Below are 15724 nucleotides of genomic sequence, written 5' to 3'. Positions count from 1 at the left end.
AGTTTGTGCGTGTACAGAATTTCTCCTGTGCCGTGCATACGAAGACACGTATGATTTCTTTAGCACATGCCATGTGTGCTCTTTCGCGTGGAGTGGGGTATTCCGAGAGAAAACGCTGTCCGTGCAGGTTGTCAAGGGTGCATGCACAGCGCGTCACTAAACTCGAAAAAGCGCCTTCCGGATGGGTAGAAATGGCCGCGGGTCACATACGACGGACCAAGCCCTTAGAGCGGACCCTGCCCGGACTTCGCCACTGCGTGGCAGGAGGAAGGTGGAATGCAGGAGAAAATACTCAGAGGGGCGCTAAATGAAATGTGCTAGCGGGACGCGGAGTAGTTGCAAGCCAGTCTGTGAGCCGAGTTACCGTCAGTCCTCAGCCTATCGTGCGAGAGAGCTGCCCGCACTCGCTACATCAAGCACGGTCACTACGTACTAGCGTGTAAGCAAGGCACTGCGACTCCAAGTAGGCGATACGGTTGGACGCCTTCGGTCCTCGAGGGCTCTTGCTGCGTTGTAGGTCACAGGGGATGCCAACTCGGCAGGCCGTGCCATAGTCCACATTTTTCTATGCAGCCTTCGGGGCAGTCGGTTGCGGGGGAGAAGCAGACTGCCACGAGAGAGCCGTGCTGCCGGAGACGATTTCGTCTGTTAAATGCGTACTTTCCGTTAGTCGGACCTGTCTCGTCCGCGATCGGCTACACACAGCCAACAATCGTAGGCAGCGCGCACGTGCTGGCAGAAAGCAAATTCGGACAGCTGGTCTCACATTGCATCGAGGAGCCTGCGCCGAAGGCAGTGCTCCATAAGCCTGAAACAGGTCAGACTCGCCTGTGCTGTGACGCGGCGACCTCGTCGTGAGTTCTCTAACCCAGCCCGCTGGGTTGGCTTTCTCGGACTGGCCCCCTTGCGCACAAGGTGGACGGACGTTAAACTCTACAACGGTCGTTTTCGGCGTGCGCCGAGGTCGCCCGTTGTGGGGCACGAGCACTTAAAGCTGGGGTATTCGGTACCCGAATGCGGTCCGAAACCGGATCTGGTGTAAGCGGTGGCCGGGCGAATGCCAGTTGGGTAGAAAAATCTTGCGTCAACAGTTTAGCCCTTCCGTGTTAGACTCTGCAGTGACTAGCCGATGATCGATATTTGAGCGCTTAGTGATCTCCACCTTAGCAGGGGAGATTATTTGTGGGGTAAGACAGGAGAAACCGAAAGACAGTGCTGACGCGTACCAATGAGGGAACGGACGAAGCGACGAAGGGGGCCCCACGATAGTACGAAAGCCATGCTACAGATCGGATGCGCCGGGGTTGGTTAATCGTTGAAACTCCGTAGTGACCGGGAGACGAGACCCAGCTCAGGGTTTGTTGGCTGTTCATCTGGCGGATGAGCCGCTGCCATTGCTAGTTGCTCGCGCTCCCAACGTCGCTCCTTCTTCTGCTTTTCTCAGGATGAGACCCTGTGCCCGCTGGCGACCCGGGGCTGCCCTCATTTTGCTGGGGGCCACCGGCCTTGCCGTCGTACTTCTCTGCATTGAAGCTCGTCAAGCAGGCGACATCCAGCGAGCACAGCCGAGACAGCCAGCTGCTCCCGGAGAAAGCGGCACCACTCCTGCTGTTGTAGAATGCGGTAAAAGTGCGCCGGGAAGAATGGCGGGTCCGAAATCGGAGATTCGCGCCGAACAGGGTAAGCCTCTCAAGTTCAGATGTGCTGACAAGTCACACATACTCGAGCCCGCCCCGGAGGAGCCTCATAACAACGAGTTCACAAAGGTGTATAAAGTTAATAAAGACGGGGAATGCGAACAGCAGGGGTCGCCTCTGACCGGCGAAGTCGTAGACGCAAGGCTCACGAAGTCGGTAGTTGAGGCTGAAGAAGACAAAGGCCCCGTGTACACATTCCAGTACGACTCCGCGCAGTCAGAAGAAAAGCGTCTATGCTACACATGCAAGGAGCCCTCAATCAGCTCGTTTCTCAGGTCTCCAGCGACCACTGCCTGCACCGTCCTCATCACGGTGCCCAGGAAAGAATTGACAACGCCGGAGCCCGAGGTCCCCGGGACCCGTCCTCCCCCATCCACATCTGACTCTCCTGCAGCTACAGGGGCAATTGCTGCTGCGACAGCAGCATTGCTGGCAGTAGTGTTCCTTGTCTAACAGCCCATAATGACCTGCGACCAAGCGTCTTAAATCTACAACTCCAGTGGCCTTCTTTGTTTCCGGTTTTGCAAGGTGACCTGGACTTTCGGGGCCCGAACCGATCCTGTCGAGACCATGGATTCCGCTAGTGAATCTGAGATGTGGAGTGCGCAGCAAGAAATTGAACTAAGAGTGCGTAATCGCCCTCAGGCTTCAGTTCGAGGCTTCTTTCAGACTTCACACTGGTTCGGCAACTGGTCACCGCGCAGAGCCGCGATTTCGCGGGAGCAAACAGTGACGCAGTTTGTACTTGTCGTGGAAGCCCGGCAGTTCGTCAGTCTTTGGCCAGCAAGGCCGACAGGGGCTGAATCACATCCATTCTCCCAGGCAGTTGTGCGGTATCCTCCGACACGTGTAGCTATCAGAAACAGGCTACTGAAGACCGCAGCCACTCTTGGCTTCCGGAAGAACGAGTTCTCTGTTGGTGTGGTATCATACGCTGCCGGCGTACCCTACGCCAGCAGTAACTCCTACGCAGCTGCGCTACACGCCCCCCTGTGGCGTTGTACCTCATCTAAATTGTATCGCTTTCAAGTAAAACGGACGAAACACCAGGAGGTTTGGCAGCCGCTCTAGCTCCTGGCTATAGGCTGGCTCTCACCTTGCTGTTATGCAGTTACCCACCGAGTTTGTTTTGCAAACTTGGGACACTGAGTGATAACTCCAGTTGGGCACCCGTCGCCTTTCGACGGAAGGAGCGCTGCAGGAGTAAACAGGACAAGTTTTGGTAGCCCCATCACCGAGAAAACTGCCGCGACCCTTCCTGTCGCAGATACTCTTGAGAGCCACGTGGGCCTGTTCGCTCGGCATTCCCAACTAGGGCGCCGGACACACCAGGCCACCCGGTATCGGAGATGTGGGACGCCAGGGAACCGAACTGCCGGCATCGCAACTGGCTTGGCCTTGGGTTCCCAAGGCCAGGCATATTTTATTGAGTCAACTTTATTTCCGCCCTTCGGATTGCTCAAGGCTGGCATTGAAAACCAACGTGGAACCCGGCGTCCCCTGGACTCGGGGAGCTTCCGAGGTAACGGAGATTTCTCGCTCCGTCATCGCCTGCGGAACCTCTCCGAGTGAACCATCGAGTCATAGCTTTTCTTCCACTCCCAACTGTGCTGTAGCTCGGGTTGCATTCCTCCCACCGATTCTGCTTGGACAAATCCGTGGATGCTTGTTCGTGGCAACTAGCGCCTTGGAGAACGGAGGATCCCTGCCGGCCGGGCAACGATAGACTATTGCGACTTAAGAACAGCGCTTCAGTTTACAGTCTACAAGGTGTAGGCTCTTGTTGTTAAGGCGTACGGCTAGGTCCCCAGCGGTATGCGGGGGGTCTCACAGTTCTGGCGTTTTCAAGGCGCTCAGATCCGAAATTGCGACAGCTGATGCTGGTGTCCGCTCAAGTGGCGTGGCGCACTAGCCACACAGCATTCTCCAGAGTACCTGGCACCACGGAAAAAAAGGGGCGCCAGAGTCTCCGTTCGGGAACAAATGCATCAGGTTCCTCGTGCCGGACCTCGCGCGTTTTCTGTCCAAAGCGAATCTCCACGACCATCTACAAGTGTGTCCGAACTGACTCGCCATACCAGTAAGTTGATGGACAGGGAGGCCGCAACGAGGAAGGGCTTAGATCAGGGCATAGGCTTCTACATCCCAGTACTTCTTGCCAAAAACGGGCAGAGGGTGTGGATCAGGGCACGTGCCAAGTCGGTGACCCCGTGTTCTGGCAGGGAGTAACACACAGTCACGAAACCCCGGACCCCCAGCGTCACGCTGTGCCAATGAAGCTTTGGAGCACTCGAAACATAAACATGCCAGCCTTTTTTTTTTTTTTACAGTGGACTCACTGGCCTACGATTGATCCCGTAGACGCTACGTCCTCAGCGGGTTACAATTGCTCCTAGACACACCAGTCCAATAGTTCTCACCACTGATCACATTCTCAGAAAAAAGAATGTTCCTACCGGCGTGTTCGGTCACGCTGTCCTAACATTCACCTTTCGTACGTTATAACTTGCGTCAGGAGCTGACGCAACGCTGCAAACGTCGGGGAAGAATTTTCCAACTCGCGTCGATGGCTCGAACTGCAGTTCACAGAAGAGACCTTGTACTCCGGGACGCTCCCCGTGTGCGACGAGGAAAGGCTGGTTTTCGTTCGTCGGCGGCGTGGAGCAGCAGAAGCGGACTCCGAAAGGCCCTGTGCCAAACGAGGCAGGCCCCTGTGAAAACGCTGGTTGCGTGAATCGTTGCACGACACGTCTCGGAGCAGCAGGTCGGGACCCCCCGTGACGGAAACTGACTTATTGACCTCGGGAAGAGCGTTCGAACGATCTGCGCTCCGCTGACGATGCATTCTTCTGGCCGCAGCCTGGGGGAACCCTTGGCGGCGACGGATGAAGCACACGCACGCAAAGGAATTGCCGGGGACCGCGCCATCTTACTGGAGCCACACTGCAGGTCCGGCCCCTAAAGTGTCCAGAACCGGTTCGAACAGTTCCGGTACCCTGAGGAGAAGACGCTACCACGATCCATTATCTTCGCTGGCGCGGCTAATTATGAGCTTTCCTAGTATTGCTGTTGAGCATTCTCTCAAGCCAATCAGATTTTCAGGGGTGCAAGCAGCACAACTGCTCCTGCTGCCGCGTCCCATCTCTGCGTTACCCGTCGCCAAGTAAGTGAAAAACACCTCCCAAAGTCAAACTTCGTAACCTCGGCAGAGGACGTTGGCAAACTTTCTGTTTAGGGACTTGACCCGTAGACTTCTTTTTTGCAAACAAAGTGGTCTACCAACTGAGCCATACTCCATAGGATAAAGCAAAATTCATTAAAACTGATGATAATTATTGATTAGGTTGTTAGTTTGATGGCCGGCAGTGGATCAAAATCCGGAGCTGCGTGCTGCAAGAGGCAAGCCCCTTGGTTTGAAAGGTGACACGTCGCTGACGCGGGGCCCCCAGTCGAGGGCAGTCAAAAAATGAGTTCACAAACGTGCAGAGCGTTACCGAAGCGGGGACGTGCGAGCAGGTAAGACCCTTCTCACAGAGACTGTCGACAGCGCAACGCTTACCATGCCGGCCGAGAAAGAGAAGACCGGTGGTGTTGAAGCCCGAGTCTACATATTAAAGTACTACTCCGGCCACACCAAAGAAAAGCGCCCGTGGTACACATGTGACTAACGCTCCCCCGGAGCTAGGTCTAGTCTCGGATTTCCACCCTGGGAGCTCACAGGCACGAGCCAGGCCTTGCCGTGCCACCCCCGTGCCGTTACGGCGGAGCCAAGCCTGCTGCCGGCATGAGGCTACAGTGACAGACACCTCGAGTGTGGATTCGCAGAGGCCCAAATCAGAAATCACCGTGCAATCTGGCTTTTACAGACCTCGGAGAGCTGATGCCATGATCACTACACACTCCTTCAGCACCACCTGCAGGACCCCTTCACCTAAACCTCCGGGCCATGGCGTTTTTCAGTTGCTCTGCATCATCCCAGTCACCGCTGTTGATGCTGCTCCCGTCTGCTGAGTCCCCCGGAAGTAATGAAGCCCCTGCCGGTCTGAAAATGGTGTTTCCATGAGCTGAGAATTTTTTAAGCCCATCAACTCATCTCTCTCACCGCATCAACGAGGTTGACAGCGGGAGCATAACGCACAAGACCTCGTTCAGGAACAAAATCTGCGAGGCTTCTTCGACCTCTCTTGCCAGAAAGGGGCAGACGCTTCGACGGACTTCAACATATGTCAAGTTGATGACCCTCTGTTCTGGCGGCACACCAGTAACAAACTACAGGATGTTTGGAACACAGAAGACCATATGTACCACTGAAGCTTTGGGGCAGTGGAAGCACGCACACAACAACTTGTACAACGAACTGACTGCCTTGCCCTAAAAAAAACAGTAGACACTAGCTTCTACGAGAGATCTACTTTCCCATCAAGAGAACAGATACACTTCTAACCACTTTCATTACAGTCACCACAGAATAAGTTCCATAGTGTCGCCTCTGCGACGGTGACCGGGTCGCCCCACTCGCAACTGCTCTGAAACGGTTAGGCGTGAGGGACCTCGCTAGACTTCTCAAGATGAAAAAAGCCTTGGAGATGTCCACGGGAGGCGGTCGGGAGTCTGCCAGGTGCGTACGCCACAACGGTCAGCAGTTAGGGGATTTTTCCGCCACTCGGGCAAAACAACAGATTTTACCGGAGATTATGAGCAGCATTAGGCGCGGCTCGTCACTGCGATATGAAAGAAAGAAGCTTTTCACGGCATGCGCTGCGAATGTCCAACCGAGGCCCGATCCTAGTTTTTCTGTTTACCTTTCTGTCCCTTCTGTGTAACCTCTTTCCAATTGTCCCCATATTTCGTCAACACCCGCCCTCGGCTCTCTGGCCGTGCAGCCGCCTCTCCCTCTCCCATCTCGGGAACATTCCTCTACTTCATTCAGTCACTTAGAAGCGACCCAACGAGAAGGCCTGTCGCTAATCCAGCCCCTGCTAAAAGCATCACATCGGCGGCACCGGGGCCTGCAAGTCGACCACGGTCCGCTCCTGGAGGCAAGGGTTTTCTCCGTCGCCTGATTTGTCTGCCGAGGACTGGGTTCTTGTTCGGAATGACGTCAGAGAGGCTGCAGAGGCAGTTACGAAAGACAAAGGAAGGAAGAAGTGTCTACTCACGAGAAGAACGACGCGTAGAAGGGACGGACTGAAAAACACCTTTCTCGTGGCGAAATACACAAGCAACGCAGGAGCTCGGCACAACTGTGAAAGAAAAACACAGGATGGGACGTACACACAGTCTTTCCCGAGGATCTCTGTTTCGAACCATGCCAGGATGTGTTGTTGTTCTGATACGTAAGAGAGACACGGGTGACAAAAAGCAATGAAGTAAACTCTGTTTGAACGCTCTGTGGCCTCAGGTACTCGACAGAACTATTACATCCTTTTCTCTCCCGCCACCTTGCTCCAGATCCCATGATCTGCCATTGATACAGAATGACACCCCGTGACGCTCGGGAAACTGAGAAAGGCCTGCCCTATGCTTACGCTCTTTGCCAACACGTCTGCACCGACAAAGCTGCGAGGATGCCAGTACAGGCCAATACACGTCTCCCGGGGAAAAGCAACTTCACCTCTATCTCTTTGCTGAGTCCAGGTGGGCATCCTAACGCCTAACGGGTGTATGGCGCAAAATTGACTGCGTTGCTTAACGGCGGCCTCTTGGTATTTGCCCTCGTGGCCTCGATTGCGGTGACTTGTGTAGCGCGGAAAGTACCCCGCCTACCGGGGCATGCTAAGCAGTTCTGATAGAAGTCCACCACTCGTACGTAAACAAATCTCCTTACTTGAAAGGCCGATTGAAATCAAATTTTTGAGAAGACGTCAGCTGCGGCCGCTGCGACAAGCCTCTGGCCACCATGCTGTCTGTTAAACCCTAGAAGAGGAAAGTGCAAAGCACTGACACTCCGGTAGACATTCCTCTCCTTCAGTATAAGTCTGATTAAGCTAACTACGACTGCCGTTCCGCATACGGCGCTGCTGAAGACGCGCTGAGCAGAGAGAAAATCCCCTCTACACGCGTAATTGCCTCAGAAACCACGACGGCGTTACGACTAGTAAAACGGTAAATACAAAGGCATGCAATGAACTGATTTTCTGTGGGCTGCAACGACTCCATTAGGGCCTTGGCTCTGTGTATCCTTCACCGCCCCGGGGACCGTCAACGAGTGAGAACTTGCCTATACGAGCACGAGCTACACTGCTAAAAAAACCCGACAGAACACCTCCGCCGTCATTGTCCGACGGAGGCGTCTGTTGTCCACTTTTGGCCTTGCCAAACCGTTGAGGGAAGCGAGGCGCACACGCGAGATGCATAGAAGGAGTCACTTGAGGACTAACTAACAACCGAGCTGGACCTATCTTGATAAGCAGATGAAGCGCAGACTACGAAGTTGATGACTATAATTACTTCCCATGCCTAGTGAATATCTGGTAACACCATCCCGACAGCGATTGCTCGGCAGCGCCAGCCTCGGTTGTAGACCAGCCATGAAGGAGAGCAGCAACAGTAGAAAGAAACAGTTCCCCGTGTCGGATACTTTGCCCTACCCATACCTGCATGAGAGACGGGTACGAATGACCAAACGGCCTGGCAGTTAGAACTGAAATAAAGGCTGTTGTCATCGCTCCTCCGGGCGCACGATCTTCATGTCCCGCCAGATCTGCTGATGTCTGATCGTCTTCACATCTGAATGAGAGAGGCAATCACAAGCACCCGAAGCAGGTTGCAACGCGCCTGCGACCTTCCCGCCTTATAAGAAGACCTTTGCGCTTCTCCTCGTCCCTCCGGAGTTAACATATCAAAAAGCGATATACGCCTCGAGACTGTGGAACACGCCCCCCCGACACAGGTGACAGAATCATCTGCGGGCCGCCGTGTTCGCCCTCCGCTTCTACACCGACGGATGGCAAAAAACGTTGAGCAACTTTCGCCAACACGACTTGTATCGCTTACCAACGTACAAACTCTTGTAGGCCCTCCTCTAGGATACACAAGCAGTTAGACTAACTGAGAAGCCCTAACCGGGCGCTGCCTTCCCTTGAATGTTGGCCCGCCTTACCAAAGAACCTAGTCCCTCGCCCTCGCCTAGACGCATTGATCCACCTCCCGGAGATTCCTATCTCAGTAGGCCTCTATAGGCGCACGTTCAAGATCCATGAACTGATCAGCTCCTTCGTGTAAAGAAACACGTCACACCCCGTGAGCACTTCGCCAGAAATACGTATCTACTTGAGCGTTCGAAAGAGTAGGTTTACCCGGAAAACATCTGGACATCGCCAAGAACATAGAAAGGATTAACCTCCTCATCCCAGCGCCACTTCGGAGTATTCCATGTGAAGGGTAAGTCAAGCCCTGTACCACTGTGGCAGCAATCCATAACAGCTGTCAGGCGACAGCCATTCTGTAGAGGCTGAACTAGAAACGCGTGCAGCTGAGAGAGATGGGCACCATCCAAACCGAGAACAAAGCAAAGAAGTTGATGAACTTCGTTTACAGACACAGCCTCGCATCTATGTAAAACATCGAAAACTTCCCGTAAAGACTGCCTATGTCAATCAATCCTGATGTATGACAGGTGAAGTAGCAACACGTACCTCTTGCTTGGAACGCTTTCAGATACACAGGAGAGCAAGTTTGTATGACAAAAAGTGAAGCCCAACCCACTCAAAGACAGCATACAGGTCTCCGTGTCTACACATATACCGTAGAAGGCAATCAACGATGTGCAGAAGGACCACACCGACACCAACTATCGTACAGCCACGATGATAGCTGAATCTGAGCGCCTCATCTGCCGCTCAGTCGCTACTCAGCCTCCGAGAGGAACTCTCTGTCCGTGTGAAGGCGAAGCATCTCGCCTCCGTTGGGCCTCATACGTCCCGCTCTATCTGGCATGGGGCGAGCGAAGGACCATAGCTACGCAGTCACGCGCTTTTTCAAAGTTCTCGCATGAGTACGCGTGACTGAAGAGCTCTCACGACGACCAGCAACCACGAGGACAATATCACTTGTCTGAGCACTCACTCCTCTCGACAAAAACTTGCTTACCTCATCGTCTACAATCTGTCCTGCAGTTTCAAAGTCGAGAGGGAGAATCGTTTCATCATACCCATCCTCTTCGATCCCGCTCCGGTCAATTTGACGACCACCATGACCGGAGTAGTGGAAGAACAGAGAGTCTCCCGGGCGGTTGTCAATTGTTAGCCATCGAGCCGCCTGAGCGGACAGATACAAAAATCATCCCACTGGTATGCCAACACACAACCAGTATATGCCCACCTTACACATAGCCAGACATGGTTACTCAGAGGCAGCTACAAAAGAAGGCGGAAACTGCCACCTACGACATACCTGTTTAATACAGGGTACGTACAGGTTTACTGATACTAAGAAAGAAGACGCATGCCTACAGCTATAAGCTGCTTCCTCGTACCCAAGTGGGCTCTGCACACTCAAGCAGTCTCTTACACAGACACAGCCTTACGCTTGACTTCGCGCCCCTTTCGGAAAAAAACAGCACCTCTGCGGCCCTCCTCGCGACTTGGCCACGCAAAGAGATCTAAATCTACATATATGGACCTATGCGTCACCCGACACCGCGCAGGTTACAAAGACATTATATTGCAAAAGGCAGACGTCACAAGAATTTTGTTGGTGCGCAACCTTCCAGAAGTGCTTCCAAGCGGGACACAGACACGGGCGGAGATCTCAGACGTACTTTTAAAATGTTGTTTCTCGTTGGTCTATATAACATATCAGGATTGTCATCTGTCAGTGTGACCACTGTTGTGCTGGAATCATGAAAGCCGTAAACAGAACACAGGAGGTTCTTCATTCGGTAGACATCGTTTACACATCCTCGAAGCTCTGCGCGGGTGCCTCGGTAGTTGATGCCTATCAGCAAGGCCTTTCTTCGACCTATAAAGGACAAGCCAATTCATGACACACATCAAACACGGTCCCTGTCTCGTTGCTCCGGCAACATTCAAGAGACTGAGTTGTGTATAGACGTGAAGACGCAGACCTACTCACTCTTACAAACAGTCCACGTTTGCGGTGCATTGTTGCTTCTTTCATCCCTGGAAACGGAGCCATCACTGGAATATAGTCGAACACAACAAGTGGATTGCAGTAACACATACGCGACCATACAGACCAGCACCAAATGAACAGTAGCCCGCACGGAAGCGTCGAAGATTGAGCCGAGCAACAATGAAAGAGCCAGCCATTCTCATACATAACTAGCCTGTACTGAGATGTACATAAGAGACACTTTTTTTTTGAAGCACATCCACAAGCAGACTCAAATACGGAACTAGACCGGTTACAACTACACTCCGGGCTGCTTACGGTACCAAGTGGAACAATCCTCACCGGAAGGAGGAACTTTGCCAACCTGGGCGTACATGGGAGCAGGTGTGAAGCCAAAATGCTGAGGAGGCATCACTTGAGGCTGAGCGGGGACAACAGGACCGTAATACTGCGCGGCCGGCTGAGTAGAATAGTGTGTCCACGAGACTTGGGGTTCTGGCGCCTGCTCGGCCTGAGATTCCGCACAGCAGACAGGTTGAAGAAAGGTGTATGAAGTCACGACAGTTGCAAGACAAGAAGTATCTAGCTAGCGACTTCTTCAGACGGTACTTAGTCTTTGGAGAAGTATCGTAGGCTTGGGTGCAACAGGCGTTTCTTGACTCCGTAACACGGAAATCTCCATCACACCGCTGTCAAGTCCAACATCAGGTGCCAAGACGAGTCGCAAACACCCCACCTATGCAAGAGCTATAAGCCTTTTTACTACACAGACACCAGTGGCCAGAGCAACCCAATTCAAAAAAGCACCCAATACGTGGATACGCGAATAGACGAGCCTCACAAACTGCCTCGTCATGTCTACGTCCGGTCGCCTCATTCAACTAGCCGACGTCCAACCGTTGAAGGTAGTCGAGACAACAAAGCCGGTGAATGAAGTATTTGCAAGTAATTCCTCGTCCCGTTGTGAGTATATCTAAGGTTTACTCTGAATGAATAGAGCAGAACGTCAAAATAATGCTTCGCACACGACAGCTGGGGAGACAAGAAATTACCGTAAACAAGTGTCCGGCACAGGAAACCTACCTGCTGCTCGAGGGCATGGACTTGAGACCCATTTTCCTCAACTGCATGTGCCACGAGCTTCTTCAAGAGGATATCGACGGCTTTCTCGCGGTCCCCCTTCCCCTCCGTCAATGCTCTGCGGCACCAAAGGAACCGAAGACGTCCACAACCCATCAGCATTGTACGTGCCTATGCCTGAACGAACTACGACACTGAAGGGACTGCGAAAAAACGCGATACATTCTGTCGCATTCAACCGGCTATGCACGGAGGCTAAGAAAACATTCTCTTATGAGGCGCAAAAATGCCTTGCCATGATTCCGTGTCCTCGGTGGAGCAACCCGCAAGTCGCTTGATCTCTCCCGCTCCGCAGACGCAATTTCACTGTTGATTTCAAGACAGTAACGCCTTGCTACGAATCCAGAAAACCCCCAGAACAAACGCCTCCCGTGACCGGTCAGCAACCCAGAACGACTCTTGCGACTCTTACTCTTCAATTTCCTTCCGCGAGCATTGAGGGAGGATGTTCTTAATGTACTTGATGTCTTCTTCTTTCCAGTGACCCGATGGCGTCAGCGTAGCTGAAACAGAAGAGAGCAGAAAACTTCTGTAAGGTTTCGCGTCTCAATCAGGCTAAACCACAAATCCATACGCACCTGCGGGAATTTCTGTTTCGCCATGTAGTGCATGTGGAGTATGTGGGCTGCGCGGTAAGAGCCAAGGGCTCAACGAGGAAGAGAACCACAGACCGGCGCACAAAGGTGGCAAGAGTTTTCCAATCAAAAGCTCCTTCTATGTCCTTAGGTTACCGAGTCTAGTCACGTCACAGCGAGCGCTACGTATATCATACATGAGGCTTGTTAAACGCCCCTGCGCGAAGGAGACACCATGCCGCTCGTGATGAAACTCTGACCATTACTCCTGCCACATCGAGATAGACGAGCGAGGACGTCCACACGCGAACATCGACAGGGTACCAGACTACATAAACCGGGCTTTGCAAGCAAGCTGAGTCAACATCAGGCAAAGCAAGCTAACCAGCAGAAACCCTACCTTGCTGTACTTTAGGAGGGGGTGCCTCCGGTGGGATCACCACACACCCAGGTTGCTGAGGCGCCGCCCACCCCCCATAAGGAGGCTGAGGTGGATGTCCATAGGGTCCCGGTCCACCATATCCCCCCTGGAACCCCCCTCCTGGGGGAGGCGACGGGTAGCCATTCGCCATATATGGACCATTTCCTTGGGGGTACATGTGAGGCGGACCAGCCGGAGCTCCATTTGGGCAAGACTGACCACCACACGCCATTTGAGGGGGGGGGCAATACGGATTGGAATGAGGAGGGTTGGCGTAAGGATGCGCAGGAGGAGGATGTGAGTAATTCTGTTGGTTGCCGTAGTAGTTGACTGGAGGGGGGTGATAAGCTGGTGGTGGTTGGTTTGGGGGCTGGGGAGGAGCTGACGACTGAGAAGAAGAGGCCGGGACTTCCCCGTTCAACAGCTGTCTTTCTAGACGCGCCTGCTGCGCTTCAATCTGCGCTTTCTGTTGCTGTTCCTCCGCATGCTGCTGGAGGCGCCGTTGAATCTCCTGGCGGCTTGCTTGCTCATCGAACGCCTGGAGCTGAAGAGAGAGGACGAGAGATGGGGACGGCCCCAAATCCTTCCCGCCAGTGGCAGTGAAAGGGTACTGAAAATTATCTGCCTGCACGCCCTGAACGAGTACCAAACAATTGCACAGAACAAGCAGGCACCTCTCTCAATTGTTCAAAAACAACACTAGGACCCCAGCGTGATGAATCACTGCGGACGTGGAAACGTACACTGAACGCCATGCCCCATTGTCACATCCACGAGAACCGTGATCATGTACAGGGAACATCGACGCGCGCATGAGAATGGTAACTGTCTTGACACGTACGTACGGACTCACGCACCTAAATATGTATATATACGCGCTGAAATCCCGAGACAGTGATAATGAAGGTCGCTAGTGGTCCTTTCAGCGACAGCGAAAAAAGGCCGGTAGAGCTGCCGCTTGAGACACTCTTGAAGAAAGAGCCTTTCGCTGGGAGGGTTTCAGATAAAACACCCCAGAGAGGAGCACGGAAAGAAGTAGATAGTATGGCAACACACACGTTTTTCATGGTGCAACAGGGGCAGCGTCGGCCACACACAATATTTGAGAAAGCCTTGCGGACTTACAAAGGATATACGCGTCAAATCTACAGTCGCTTCAGCAACTTTCTTATGAGAAAAAGCGGCAGACGTCCACAGTTCAATTGTGAGAACTGGTGAGTCGGAATTCCTGTCATATGGAAGGAGGAACTTGTAAGCTGGCCCAAAATCCACCCTCCCTCCTGCTGTTTTCTTCTTTGCTTCCGTCTTGAACTTCTCCCCTCGCCATCGAAACTTCACATAGAAACCGTGAGATCCGACGCCGGACCCTGTAAGGCCTTCAACCCTCTGGATGATGATAGATAGACGTGACTTTACATGAGACATCTTTGCTGCGAGATGAGAGGAACACTGAAGCAAGGAGAGCCAAAAGGGAACCAGAGAGAATGTTCAGGAACGTCGCGTCAAAGAATTTCACTAACCGGAGACGAATGAGACGAGGAAAGCAGCTTCCCGAGAAGGGCGCACGGAAGAGCAATTCGGGCGAGCACTCTCCGGGAATGCCACCATTGAAAATGAACAAACAAGGCAAACAAGATTTGGGGCCAAACCGCTGTCCGATCGTATAACAGATGCGGTCTCGAGGGAGAGAATGAGAAAAGCCGCAACGGATTCGAGCCGTTTGTGCTGTGCATGAAAGAACTGCATGTCCACTAAAAAGAAAGCTGTTCAAGCACGTGTCTCCGGCGGCTGGGTCGTCGGGACGTGGCGAGCCATCGCCAAGAAAGCACCAGAACACGACAACGGCGGAAGAAGAACAAGTGCCAGACTCTGTAGGGATGGAATTCGGTACTGTAGCAAAGATGCTGTGCATTACTCCGGAAGAAGGAGGACGTCAGGGACAGTCCGATCCGTGCTCAGCGTCCGAGTTCCTGGCTGGCGGCGGAAAACCGAGCTCCCGGACGAAGAAGTGATCGAGTAATTAAACCCCCACGAACCAAGACTGACATTGGCAGCAGTTAGCGTTGCTACATGTCGACGCTCTGAGATCGCAGTTTCCCGCTCTTTTCACCTGGGGCACTCGGCAACGTACTTCACCTCGTTCGCTCAGGCGCAGCTGTGCGGGGGCGTTAGCAGAATGCAAAGCGAAGCGCAGAGCAGACTGGTTTTGAGGGCGTCGTTAGCAATCTTCTTGTCCTCCACAACACGAGTGCATTTACCTGAACGTGGCCTGACTGAGGACTGTTTGAAGCTCACTTCCTCTTCTCTGGAGAGGAGAAGTTCCTTTAGTAGCATTCTCCTGTGAATTCTCCGAAGACAGTTCAGTTGTCCTACCTCGCATTGCACGCTTTTTCTTTGTCTCGCTTGTGGCTAGTTGAGTTGGACTGCAGGCATTGTGTGCTGCTGATACTGAAAAGGAGAGAAATAAACAGGGGGGAAAAGGCACGACAACAGGTTTCTACAACATAGAGGTACAGGGTTTTGCAGAGCTCATACCGAGGTGCTAAGTGCGCGACCTGCCTGCTAGGAAGAATGGGGGATCTTGAAGGAGTAAGTCTTAATGCTGAGGTGAGGGAGAAGTCCGGCAGTCCCCTGGCATGGCGTCTGTCTACTGATGTAGTGGCCAGACGGCTAGTCTGATAACGCGCACGCCGGGGGCGGGGGTGTGGTGTTGTAACAGGTACACAGTGACCTGATGCGCCGAGGGGTTGAACCCCATCGTCTCCCCGTGTCGTTCTCATTTTTCATGACGAGCCGGATTGTGCCATTCTGGAGAA

The 15724-nt window shown here is 53.1% G+C and overlaps 2 protein-coding genes across 2 annotated transcripts; one reads left to right on the top strand and one right to left on the bottom strand.

Annotated features, from left to right (window-relative positions):
- Window positions 1-5935: 5935 nt before the first annotated feature.
- CSUI_006070 (ice family protease p20 domain-containing protein) lies at window positions 5936-14564 on the bottom strand. Its single transcript, XM_068066235.1, has 11 exons — window positions 14034-14564; window positions 12888-13542; window positions 12325-12415; window positions 11856-11970; window positions 11091-11283; window positions 10459-10658; window positions 9789-9956; window positions 8996-9171; window positions 8294-8426; window positions 7525-7613; window positions 5936-6807 (listed from the first exon to the last, which is right to left on the bottom strand). The coding sequence occupies exons 1-11, from the start codon at window positions 14331-14333 to the stop codon at window positions 6624-6626; spliced, it is 2304 nt and encodes a 767-aa protein (XP_067921792.1). The 5' UTR covers window positions 14334-14564; the 3' UTR covers window positions 5936-6623.
- A 150-nt stretch (window positions 14565-14714) lies between these two features.
- On the top strand, window positions 14715-15724 carry CSUI_006069 (uncharacterized protein; the record flags this gene model as incomplete). Its single annotated transcript, XM_068066234.1, has 1 exon — window positions 14715-15724. A coding segment is annotated over one exon (204 nt), but the record flags the coding sequence as incomplete, so codon positions are not given.

This window comes from Cystoisospora suis, assembly GCF_002600585.1.
Source record: "Cystoisospora suis strain Wien I chromosome Unknown contig_3030, whole genome shotgun sequence".
Taxonomy (NCBI): Eukaryota; Apicomplexa; class Conoidasida; order Eucoccidiorida; family Sarcocystidae; genus Cystoisospora; species Cystoisospora suis.
This window is presented reverse-complemented; position numbering and strand designations above follow the sequence as displayed.

Excerpts from the sequence above, each read along its gene's own strand:
- CSUI_006070 (XM_068066235.1), bottom strand. The coding sequence starts at position 14,333 with ATGTCTCATGTAAAGTCACGTCTATCTATCATCATCCAGAGGGTTGAA. Across the intron at positions 13,543-14,033 it reads ATTTGACGCGTATATCCTTT|GGCGTGCAGGCAGATAATTT; the intron begins GTAAGTCCGCAA and ends GTACTCGTTCAG. Across the intron at positions 10,659-11,090 it reads GGATTGTTCCACTTGGTACC|GTCGAAGAAAGGCCTTGCTG; the intron begins GTAAGCAGCCCG and ends TGTCCTTTATAG.